Here is a 12,699-nt window from a genome sequence, read left to right as displayed (position 1 = left end):
TCATGGAGTGCGGTATCCACGGATTTTCCTTTGGAATATGCATGTTGGTTCGGGGAGAGGTTGTAATTTTTTATATTCCGTCGAATATATTCGTCGATGAGCCTCTCTAGAGTTTTAAGGAAGAATGAAGTGAGGCTTATAGGCCTGAAATCCTTCGGTTTCACATGTGCGGCCTTGCCTCCTTTTGGTAAGAATACAGCTTTTGCCTTTGTCCACTCATGTGGTATGTGAGTCAGGGTTAGGCAGGATGTAAAAATCTGAGAAAGCAGGGGGCACAGTATGTCCTTAGCTTCCTGTAGTTGAGCGGGAAAAATTCCGTCAAGGCCCGGAGATTTGTAGGGCTGGAAGGACATTAAAGCCCATTCCACCCTCTCCTCACTTACGACGTCCCTAACGGTATCACCCAGAGACAAGTAGGTCCTAGGACCGGGCGAAAAACCGGAGGTGTCGTCCGAGCAGCCCGGGAAGTGAGTGCTCATAAGGACCTCCCGCATTTCGTTACATGATGTCGTCCAGTCACCGTTAGGCTTCTGGATAGAGTTCATACTCGAAGAGGATTTCGAGAGAACTTTCCTCAGCCTGTTGGCTTCAGAGTTCTCTTCTATGTTATTGCAGAAGTTTTGCCAAGATTCGCGTTTCGCCAAAGACCTGTTTGCTTAGCATGATTGAAAAGCCTCCTTCTGTTCTTCCTCAGTGCTGAAATCTCCGAATTCTACCACTGGGGTTTCTTTTTGCCCTTCGGGAGGGTGCTTGGGCAGGAGGCTTTGAAAGCAGTATTACAGGCATTTGTCACAAAGTTCACTGCTTCATCAATTTTTGACGATGAGTCCAGCTCACCGAGAGTAACACCATTTGTATTCGAGAGACTCGCTTCATCAGGTCTAAATGATAAGCAGGACTTATCGTGAGAAGCGTATCTACGTAGAGGGGCCGACAGCGTATTCCTATACTTTGCCCAGTCGGTTCGCTTTCTGTTCCTGTATGCTGTTAAAGGAGCAGGATCAAAATTGAGATTGAAATTGATGTAGAGGTGGTCAGAAAAAGAGTGTTCCTTGGACACCTGCCAGTCCCTTATCCGATCGGACAAACCGCTCGACACAAGGGTGATGTCCAGCACTTCCCTTCTAACACAGGTCACAAAGGTGGGATCGTTCCCACGGTTACATACAGTAAGATTGTGTAAAAGAGTAAAGTCAAGTAAACACTCACCCCGGGAGTTGGTGTCGCTTGAGCCCCAGATCGTGTTGTGTGAATCAGAGTCGGCCCCTATTATGACCGGAAGCTTTCTGCGATTTGCTTCTTCCAGTCTATAGGGTGGAAAAGCATGGCTGTCGTGGGCCATGTAGGTTGATGTCAGCCAGATAATACTCTCCTTCAGCTTTACGCTGGTGCAGACAGTGTCCTCGTCTCTGTATTGGGAGAGTAAAAAATGAGAATATACTTTTTTAANAGCCCCTATTATGACCGGAAGCTTTCTGCGATTTCCTTCCTTCACCGCTTCTTCCAGTCTATAGGGTGGAAAAGCATGGCTGTCGTGGGCCATATAGGTTGATGTCAGCCAGATAACACTCTCCTTCAGCTTTACGCTGGTGCAGACAGTGTCCTCGTCTCTGTATTGGGAGAGTAAAAAATGAGAATATACTTTTTTAATTAGAATTCAAGCTCTGATCCTACCTATTACTGGAGCTGTTAGCACCTGGTAGGCATCAGAGTTCAGTCCGCAAACCTTGTTTCTGACGATCCAAGGTTCTTGGACTAGAATCACGTCCTCAGCTTTATCGCTGAGGCGAAGAAGAAGAGCAGCCGGGGCTGCCTTGGAGTGGTGCAGATTAATTTGTAGGATCTGCACCATCCTCAGAATCGGTTATGTCCATTGCTTCTAGCTCCCTCCCCTCGGCAACAGCAATGACTGTGATGTCATTGTCGTCCTCCTCCGGTTCGGATACCAGAAGCTGGTCCTCGTCCAGCGTTGCCCATCGACTGTAGACCGACCCTACGTAGGCAGATACTGAGCCCGTGTCGCTCTCAGTATCTGTCGCGGTATCGGATACACTCACACTCGTTGGTGGACCACAGGTTCACTCGTGGTGTTTCCCGTGTACACCGCGCTGCCTGCCACCGATGCCAACGCAAGGGCCGCAAGTCCGCTCGAGGCGTTGCCTGTTTTGTTGGCCCCTTCGTCGGGAAGAATATCTGAGGGAGCGAGTCCGCTCGAGGCGTTGCCCGTTTCCCCCTCTTGCTGATCCGTTCTCTGGTGGATTTTTACTGTGATTGAGTAAAAGCCGTAGCTTATTACCCCACCACAACCCTCGAGAACTGGGACAGAAGCATCGTTGATGACAAAGCCAACAAAACGCTGCTTCCCCTTGGTCTCGCCAACTCGGACTATCCTCCAATCGCTGGTGGGCAGTCCTTCGTTGCCCATGCGGATGAACTCGAGTATCTCCTCCGGTTTTGACGGCTCAGCTGGTACCCAGGCCCAGGCTCGCGGCCTGATAGGGATTTCATCCCTATGGACGGCAACTAAGTCTGCCCCGGGCCACAGCGGTCCAACCGTGGAGATAGCTTCTTTGTAGAGCCGGACCGCGCGCTCATCGGCGCACGCTACCAGCTTAACTCGGCCTTGATGCCATCCGGCATCACGGACGACTGGTGCAGGGCCGGGGTACTTCTGGAGTATCCCTTTATATACCCTGCATAAACCCATCAGGACGGAATTCCAGTTGTCCGTGGTGATGTGGCCGTCCGGATGCCCCTTGTCCAACACCGCCAGCGTGAGGTGCTCTTTGGCGGCTTCACTGAACGGCTTCGTGTTGGATACGGCCATCGACGGACGGTTAGATGGAGAGGAATCCCTATACCTCTTGGACTCACCCGAGGTGTCGTCTTGAGATCGCTGTCTCTTGGAGGCAAGGTTCTTCCTTGGGTTTTCCCGAGTGCGTGGTTTGTCCTTCCCGCCTTTCCCGGAGGATCGCTTGTCGCTGGCGGCGAAGACTCCCATGGCCCACTTAAGAGAGGGTTTTTGCTCCACAGTCAGCTGGTCATGCGGGATGACCCCCAGCCTTTTGATGACCTTAAAGGCTGCCCTTCGGGCACGCTGGGCCCTGACGCAGGGCGAAACTTTCGTTGTTGCTTTGGAGCAGCCGGGGCGCAGATCGAGGTCATTTGCCCCGGTCTTCGGTTTACTCGCGGGAGTGGTCCTTTGCATGTCCGTGGAGGACTTTTGCTCGACCACTGCACCTTGAGTTTTTAGTGTGCCCTGGATAGGCATGGGGGAGGGGGCCTTCCGCAGCTTTTCCGCCGGCTTCGACTTTCCCTCGTGGGGTATAGTACCACCGGCATCCCTGGAGGTTCGCTTTCCCTCTGGGGGTTTAGCAATCCTTCCAGCTTCTGCGGAAGCCCGAAGCTGCTTGGGCCGTTCAAGCCCTCTCGGTTCCGTCGATGCGGTTTCCGAGGTGGTTGGTGTTTTGGACTTTTCATCGCCGTGTCCAGCGGCGGCACTACCCGTGCAGGTTTCCGAGGCTTCTTTATTTGTATTCATCTTTCATCTGGTTCTTTGGCCACCTACTGAGCCGAGGCCTTTCGGTGGCCGGAAAATAAGGAAAGGGGAAAAAACGGTCGACCAGGGCAGAGCCCCATGCCGCAGCAAGGCCACCGTTACTCCCGGAGGCGGACAGGTATCCGGGAGGCGCCGTTAGAATACGGTCGGAAAGCCCCCTGACTGCAAACCTTCCAATGGGCACGGTGACGCATGACACCCTGGATTAGGGGGAGAGGGTAGATTTGACACCCTCCGGGTCTAGATCCATAGTGTTCTGTAGAAACAGGGTCACCTCTTGAAGGATGCATTTCGCGCACTATGGTCTTGATGTGGGAGTGGCTAGGCATACAGGGTCCCCTGTATGCTGTGTTACGCTTCATCCACACCCTGCATTCCGCTCGACCCCCTATAATCCCTAAGAGCGGCCGAAAGTCGCCTACACAGAAAGAACTTTTGGGCAAAAATACTTTCACCCCTCTTTTACGTCAACCCAGAAAGGAGAATTCTACTTAGTAAGGATTATAATCCCTAATCGCGGCCGACAGCCACCTACGCAGAAATAAGTTCTGCGCAAAAATACTTCCTCCCCTTCTACGGCATCCCAGAAAAAAGTATCCTTCTTAGAATGGGTTATAATCCCGAACCGCGGCCGAAAGCCGCCTACCCAGAAAGAAGTTCTGCACAAAAATACTTCCGCCGCCCTTTTCTGACAACACAAAAGGTGTGTTCTACTTAGTATGTGTTATACGCAAAAAGATGTTCTGCAAAAAAGTACTTCCGGCACTCTTCTCTGGCAACACAGAAAGGAAATTTCTACTTCTGGCAGCCCTGGTTCGATCATATCGGTAAAGAACATTAAGTCAGTAAGCCAGTTTTCATTCTCTAATTGCGGGTAATGTTCCGATCTCAATTTGCTTGTGTGNAAAGGCAATTTTCATTCTCTAATTGCGGGTAATGTTCCGATCTCAATTTGCTTGTGTGTATATAAAAATAATAAAATAAAGCAAAATGAAATATGTATTTTAAAAAGTAAAAAGAGCTAAAATGTTCTAAGCAAATAGAAAAAGCAAAGAGTCGCGTTTGCCCACCGTTGTTATATTCAGTAAGAAATTGAATGAGTTCTACGGATTTTATACTCTAAACGTCTGGCAGACCTGGTTCCATCATATCGGTAAAGAACGGGTTTTGTACGGATTTTTCTCCCACCACTTTTTGTACGTGTACGGATTTTATGCTCTAAACGTCTGGCAGCCCTGGTTCGATCACATCGATAAAGAACATTAAATCAGAAAGCCAATTTTCATTCTCTAATTGCGGGTAATGTTCCGATCTCAATTTGCCTGTGTGTATATAAAAATAATAAAATTAAAAAAAACACAATGGAAATTAATGTCTAGCAAAGAAATAAATATGTATTTTAAAAAGTAAAAAGAGCTAAAATGTTCTAAGCAAATAGAAAGTAAAAAGAGCCGCACTTTTCTGAGCAAAAAGCCGCATTTGGCTCAAAGAGTCGCGTTTGCCCACCGTTGTTATATTCAGTAAGAAATTGACTGAGTTCTAATCTACGCTGGTTTACACCATTAGCATTCCATAAGCAAATTTTCCACTCACTCATTTTTTATTCACTTAAATTTGCAACTTGGTTTTGAGCCTTTATGATGTCTTGAATTATATTTTGCATAGTAGACATGAATTGAGTCATGCACTGGGTAAGATTCAATATCATTCCTTCTATGCCACAAGTGGGGGTTCTTGATTGGAGTTTGATTTCGCCGTGCTTGGCTGCGTTGTTAGTTTTAATGCGTCGGTAAAAGAAACGTTGGGAACTTGCTGCGCGTTGGCAAAAAAGGCTCCTGGTGTAGTGGTTGATGGCGTTAGGTGTTGGTATGTATGAGAGCCAGTTAGAGTGGTGGCTGTGTTGCGCTTATTCAAGCGAGACTTTAAGTCTATGTATGTATACAGGGCATCCCCTATAATTGGCGGTGTGGTTACCTCCGAAATTACTGCATTTCTTTATAGCCACATCAGCTTTGACAGCCTTGCAGGAAGCGGAAGCGTGAAGGTCGCCCCAGGCAACACACACTGGACGCAAGGTGCGGTATGTTCTGGTATGCCCAAATTCTGGACAATTTGTGCACTGTACGGGATCGTTTAGCTTGTGCGGCTCCTCCACTGTTATTCTTGGGTGTAGAAGGTATCGCAAGTTGTAGATTGGGTGTACTGCGTTTTTATTGATTGGCTTTGTTTCTGGCTTAAGTTCTACCTTAAACATAGGCTGAGCGATTTTAGCTCTGTTGATAATATTGACAACATTTTTAACAGCAAATCCTGCCTCCTCTAGAGCATGATCAAAATCAATGGGTACACTTGATTCTATACTTTTTATTACTACTTGCAGTCCTTTGCTCCTTTTGAGCTGGTACGTATAGAAGTTTTTCTTATCGTCATTAAGGTGTTTNCAAAAGCAAAGAGTCGCGTTTGCCCACCGTTGTTATATTCAGTAAGAAATTGAATGAGTTCTACGGATTTTATACTCTAAACGTCTGGCAGACCTGGTTCCATCATATCGGTAAAGAACGGGTTTTGTACGGATTTTTCTCCCACCACTTTTTGTACGTGTACGGATTTTATGCTCTAAACGTCTGGCAGCCCTGGTTCGATCACATCGATAAAGAACATTAAATCAGAAAGCCAATTTTCATTCTCTAATTGCGGGTAATGTTCCGATCTCAATTTGCCTGTGTGTATATAAAAATAATAAAATTAAAAAAAACACAATGGAAATTAATGTCTAGCAAAGAAATAAATATGTATTTTAAAAAGTAAAAAGAGCTAAAATGTTCTAAGCAAATAGAAAGTAAAAAGAGCCGCACTTTTCTGAGCAAAAAGCCGCATTTGGCTCAAAGAGTCGCGTTTGCCCACCGTTGTTATATTCAGTAAGAAATTGACTGAGTTCTAATCTACGCTGGTTTACACCATTAGCATTCCATAAGCAAATTTTCCACTCACTCATTTTTTATTCACTTAAATTTGCAACTTGGTTTTGAGCCTTTATGATGTCTTGAATTATATTTTGCATAGTAGACATGAATTGAGTCATGCACTGGGTAAGATTCAATATCATTCCTTCTATGCCACAAGTGGGGGTTCTTGATTGGAGTTTGATTTCGCCGTGCTTGGCTGCGTTGTTAGTTTTAATGCGTCGGTAAAAGAAACGTTGGGAACTTGCTGCGCGTTGGCAAAAAAGGCTCCTGGTGTAGTGGTTGATGGCGTTAGGTGTTGGTATGTATGAGAGCCAGTTAGAGTGGTGGCTGTGTTGCGCTTATTCAAGCGAGACTTTAAGTCTATGTATGTATACAGGGCATCCCCTATAATTGGCGGTGTGGTTACCTCCGAAATTACTGCATTTCTTTATAGCCACATCAGCTTTGACAGCCTTGCAGGAAGCGGAAGCGTGAAGGTCGCCCCAGGCAACACACACTGGACGCAAGGTGCGGTATGTTCTGGTATGCCCAAATTCTGGACAATTTGTGCACTGTACGGGATCGTTTAGCTTGTGCGGCTCCTCCACTGTTATTCTTGGGTGTAGAAGGTATCGCAAGTTGTAGATTGGGTGCACTGCGTTTTTATTGATTGGCTTTGTTTCTGGCTTAAGTTCTACCTTAAACATAGGCTGAGCGATTTTAGCTCTGTTGATAATATTGACAACATTTTTAACAGCAAATCCTGCCTCCTCTAGAGCATGATCAAAATCAATGGGTACACTTGATTCTATACTTTTTATTACTACTTGCAGTCCTTTGCTCCTTTTGAGCTGGTACGTATAGAAGTTTTTCTTATCGTCATTAAGGTGTTTGGTTACCAACCGGTAATTTTCTTCAGTTAGAATCTGAAGTTTGGTATCTTTAATGTTGCCCTTGGTAGTTGACGTTACGTGGAACGTATTGTCGCCAATAAGCTGAATTAATTTATTCACGAGCTCACTACAGTTTTGCCCTCGTAAATAGATTGGGGCGGTTTGGGTTTGGCTTTGGAAACTTCATTCGGCTCTTTGTCACATTCATTGTCCAGAATCGCAAACTTATTTCTCAGTAGAGGGTTAATGTCAGTGGTTTTCGTTTTTGAAATTTTTGACGGATTTGCAATTTGTTGCTGCTGTGGGCTTAATTTTCGTTTGACTTGTATGTACCTATCAATACCCGTTTGATTCAATGTACGGGTTGTTGGATTAAGTAGGTCAACGCTGCGTTGCTTGGCTTGGACTGCTGCCGATATTCCCGTTTGTGCAGGTGTGGGTGAATTGCGTTGTGGTACCGCTGTTATTGCTGAAGTCGTGGTTGTAGTCGTTGTTGTGAGAGCTGCGCTCACCGTGGTTACTGTGCTTGTTGCTAAGCTAAAGCTTTGTCGTTGCGTTAGAACAACTTGGTCNTAGCCACATCAGCTTTGACAGCCTTGCAGGAAGCGGAAGCGTGAAGGTCGCCCCAGGCAACACACACTGGACGCAAGGTGCGGTATGTTCTGGTATGCCCAAATTCTGGACAATTTGTGCACTGTACGGGATCGTTTAGCTTGTGCGGCTCCTCCACTGTTATTCTTGGGTGTAGAAGGTATCGCAAGTTGTAGATTGGGTGCACTGCGTTTTTATTGATTGGCTTTGTTTCTGGCTTAAGTTCTACCTTAAACATAGGCTGAGCGATTTTAGCTCTGTTGATAATATTGACAACATTTTTAACAGCAAATCCTGCCTCCTCTAGAGCATGATCAAAATCACCAATGGGTACACTTGATTCTATACTTTTTATTACTACTTGCAGTCCTTTGCTCCTTTTGAGCTGGTACGTATAGAAGTTTTTCTTATCGTCATTAAGGTGTTTGGTTACCAACCGGTAATTTTCTTCAGTTAGAATCTGAAGTTTGGTATCTTTAATGTTGCCCTTCGTAGTTGACGTTACGTGGAACGTATTGTCGCCAATAAGCTGAATTAATTTATTCACGAGCTCACTACAGTTTTGCCCTCGTAAATAGATTGGGGCGGTTTGGGTTTGGCTTTGGAAACTTCATTCGGCTCTTTGTCACATTCATTGTCCAGAATCGCAAACTTATTTCTCAGTAGAGGGTTGATGTCAGTGGTTTTCGTTTTTGAAATTTTTGACGGATTTGCAATTTGTTGCTGCTGTGGGCTTAATTTTCGTTTGACTTGTATGTACCTATCAATACCCGTTTGATTCAATGTACGGGTTGTTGGATTAAGTAGGTCAACGCTGCGTTGCTTGGCTTGGACTGCTGCCGATATTCCCGTTTGTGCAGGTGTGGGTGAATTGCGTTGTGATACCGCTGTTATTGCTGAAGTCGTGGTTGTAGTCGTTGTTGTGAGAGCTGCGCTCACCGTGGTTACTGTGCTTGTTGCTAAGCTAAAGCTTTGTCGTTGCGTTAGAACAACTTGGTCTACCAGAGACATTGGCGACTGTGCATGCCCAGATGTAATGCACGAGGTTTGGGGGGAGGGAGAGAACGATTTATCGCGATCAGCATTGTTTGTGGGGGAAATGAACGAAAAGTAAGCATTTCGTCGATCAGCTGAATGCTTTCGGACAGCTTCTGTTACGGCAAAATTTATTTCACTGCACTTTGTGCTTGTTTCACTATTCGGTAAGCGCGGTGGAGCCGGAGCTGCTTTTATTTTATTGTATGTTGGCACATTTAGTTGAATTTCTCACGGCATTGCGAAAATCCAGAAAAAGTAATTTGTAATTATAGGCAAATAAGCAGAAAGCTTATTTATGCCTAGAATTGTCTTTTCGCGTTGGTTTTGTTATTTATTTTTTTTCTTTGCTTTACGTGAATTATTAATCATTTCTCGGCGGAGCGATTAAAAAACCGGCCCGCACAGGTTGACAGTCAATCAGCAGTTCTATCGAAATAAACTCAAATTCTCATGAATATTGTCAAAATTTAAAATAAAAAAAATAAATAAATTGAAAATATTTATTGAAAAACTGTAAAAATCAGTAGGCATTGGGATTCTACTGCGAATATCTTCTAAAAGGTTAGAGCAATCGATTTACCACAGGAGACCTTTTTTGTAGAGCGTTCAATTTCCTATAGAAATAATTAAAACTCATTTGACAATAATTATTTTTTAGAAAGTTACAAAATTCAAAACAAAAACTTAGTTTCCTTAAAATACTTCAATTTTTGACCTTGAATATCTTTTAAATTGTTAGATTAATGAAAAGAGTATCACAGATCATTTTTATAGAGCGTTCATTTTCCTATAAATATTGACAATGCAACTGGTTAAACGATCTATTGGTGATAAGATATGATTATTTTTATATGAAACTAAATTGAAAATGGAAAACTATGATAAGTATAATCTTCCCGTTAATATTAAGAGCTCAGATTTGGTAAGGAACTAGTTTTCGTGTGTCGGATCCAAAAAAAGTACTTCTTTTTTTTACCCACCCTAATGTACATACACACATCGTCACCTAAAATGCAAAATAACGTAACATCACTATTCATAAGTTTACAGGAGAAGCAAAAAACTATATAAAATGGAAACTACTTGGGATAATTAAACAAAATTTTCAAATCTGTAATAACATGAAACTAGAAACATATTTTAGATAAATAATCGGGTTTTTAAAGTACACTTTATGCTGTGTGCCTTACGTTATTTTGAATTGTTGTTTTCTGAAACAAAATAACGTATCATCAATCTAAATCCTTTTCTATTTATATTAATTATTAATAAATAATTGTTTAAACCAAAAAAATACCACACTAAATTTTCGTATATAACGTAAAAATCTTTTTATTAATTAAAAAATACTCAAGGGTACAAGTAATCACAGTCTGCTGGAAGCAAAGATTTGATGGGATTCGTTTACCGTTTATCCTTTACCATTTATTCGTTTTTTTTTGTCTTCTCTTTTGCTAATTTTAGTAGAACCTTGCATTTTTTCATTATAACTATGAGTATTTTCTATTAAAGAACACATTTTATTAATTTTACACCATTATTTTTCTTTCCACTTCTGTAATAACTTTCAGTTAGACCATAAATTCAACTAAAACTGAGATAACATTTAATAAAACATAAACAATAAAAAAATCAATGATATCTGTGTTCTAAAAAATATCAAATACTCTATTGTTTTTAGAATGAGTGATGATACATTATTTTGTTTAAGAAAATTATGCACTTAATGATACGTTATTTTGAATTTAGCAGAAGTTTATAATTTTGCAGATATATGTATTATGATTTAGTAAATCCTAATCAATTAAAACCCACTTTCGAATTTTTTTGCATTTTAGGTGACGACATACATAAACATTTAGAATTTCGTGTAATTGTTGTTTCAATTTTAATAAATTTTTTAAGTTAGTTAAAAGTATTATCATTGAAGTATCGTTTTATAAAAATTTGTATGTATCTATGCAATTTGATATTGTTATGTGGTTCTAAATAAAAAAATGAAATGAAATTGATTTCGCATAATTTATTATTTTACCGACCCTTTTCCTAATATTGTGTGTCGCGGTCTCAAGAATCCAAGAGTCGGCAAGCGTGGCTGTAACTATGTTGCACGCTGCCATATTTATGCAGCCATCCTGCGTCCATAACATTACTTGAACTGCGTCAGTATAGTATTTCTATTGCATAATTTTTATATGTACATATATTTCTTCTAAAGCCGAATTAGAAAGCATAAAAGTAAAGTGTCGAGAAGGAATATCTATTGCTTTAATATAACAGGCCGGCTGCACTGCTGACAAATTATAAAAATGCTGAATTTATCATGTGCACCTGATCGGGCTGTTAAGCTATAATTTTTTATATAAATTTTATGAAATTGTCGCATAAAAATGCCAATGTAGATTATTTACGTGCAATTGGGTCCAAACAATCTTCTTAGAAAGCTGCGCGTTTTACTGTTTACCAGTGTGACATATTTCTAAAACTTGTACATAATATAAATAAAAAAACATCTTTGTTTTGAATTAACATGAAAGACTTTATATATGTATTAAATGTACATATGTATTTACCTATAAATGAGTAAGTACAATACATAGAGCTTTAAAATATATTAAGTAATCTTAAACTTAAGAAAAATAAGACAAATTAAGTAGTTGAGCAATAACTTTAAGTTTCCAATTTCTATGTTTATTTGTATTTTTGCAGTTATTTAATCATAAGTTATCTATCTATAATTCTTTCTTTTTCTATTGTAGCAAAAGAATAGTTAATATCAGTAGTACTGAAGACGATGTTCACCTAGTGCATAGGGAAATGGCAAATGGAAAACAAGCAAAATCTGTTCAGGTAGATTTTGAATTTAGTAAAATAACTATTTATTATGCATTGCAAGCTACGCTCATACACAATAAACTAACAATTCTTTTCTTGTTCAAATAATAAGTTGGTGAAATAATAAGATTTACATTGCACAATTTTAAGTTTTATTATTTTTTTTCCTTATCACTTTTACCTGCAAATGTGTAAGTCTTTTTAGATAAAAGGGATTGGAAAAAGTTTCCAATCACATCTACATACATATTATGTTGTACGTATGCTATGTATAGTAATCATCAGGGAACGGATTTTATGGAAATTGCCTGTTTTTCTGCTAAAGAGTTAGAATATATTCGATTAAAAATGTCCACGATTTAGCTTTCCCTGATTCCATATATATACATTTGATGTTGCCTATTTTTGGCTTTTTTAAGATATCTGCCTTTTTTTGCCTATTGTTCCTTAAAAAAAGTGATTATAGCGAGGAAAAGGCCCTTATTCTTGATAATATAAAAGTTTCAAACATTCCATATTTAAATTGGACGCCACTTGTATCAACTCCCGTTGACCGCACGTTTCGTACATTCAAGGCTGTGTTAAAGCTTGTTCTGTTACAAAAAAAATCAAGTTGATAATGAAGAAAATCGATGGATAAATAAAGAAGTAATAAGTAGTCATATGAAAATGCGCAAAGATTTTTGGTACAAAAAATGAGCAGGAAAGACTGTAACTCATACACCATATACACCTGAAAATATCTCGATAACGTATCCATAAAATAAATAAAATAATGTAAAAAAATATTTTTTAAAAACAAGCTTTTATTTAACATGTACAATCAAAGGAATAAAAT

At 41.0% G+C, this 12,699-nt stretch overlaps 1 protein-coding gene across 1 annotated transcript in view; it reads left to right on the top strand.

The window, feature by feature from the left end:
• Cad86C (Cadherin 86C) overlaps window positions 1–11,946 on the top strand; it is a 318,509-nt gene extending 306,563 nt beyond the window's left edge. The window contains exons 7-8 of the mRNA XM_017609682.1: window positions 11,786–11,876; window positions 11,923–11,946. Of these exons, the coding sequence (XP_017465171.1) occupies window positions 11,786–11,876; window positions 11,923–11,946 (115 nt within the window). The remainder of the gene's footprint in view (window positions 1–11,785; window positions 11,877–11,922) is intronic.
• The last annotated feature ends 753 nt before the right edge of the window (window positions 11,947–12,699 follow it).

Source organism: Rhagoletis zephyria, unplaced genomic scaffold (assembly GCF_001687245.7).
Source record: "Rhagoletis zephyria isolate East Lansing unplaced genomic scaffold, Rhagoletis_zephyria_1.1 Rzeph_scaffold_00247, whole genome shotgun sequence".
NCBI classification, from domain to species: Eukaryota; Metazoa; Arthropoda; class Insecta; order Diptera; family Tephritidae; genus Rhagoletis; species Rhagoletis zephyria.
Note: the sequence above shows the minus strand (reverse complement) of the source record. Positions and strands in the feature narration are given on the sequence as shown.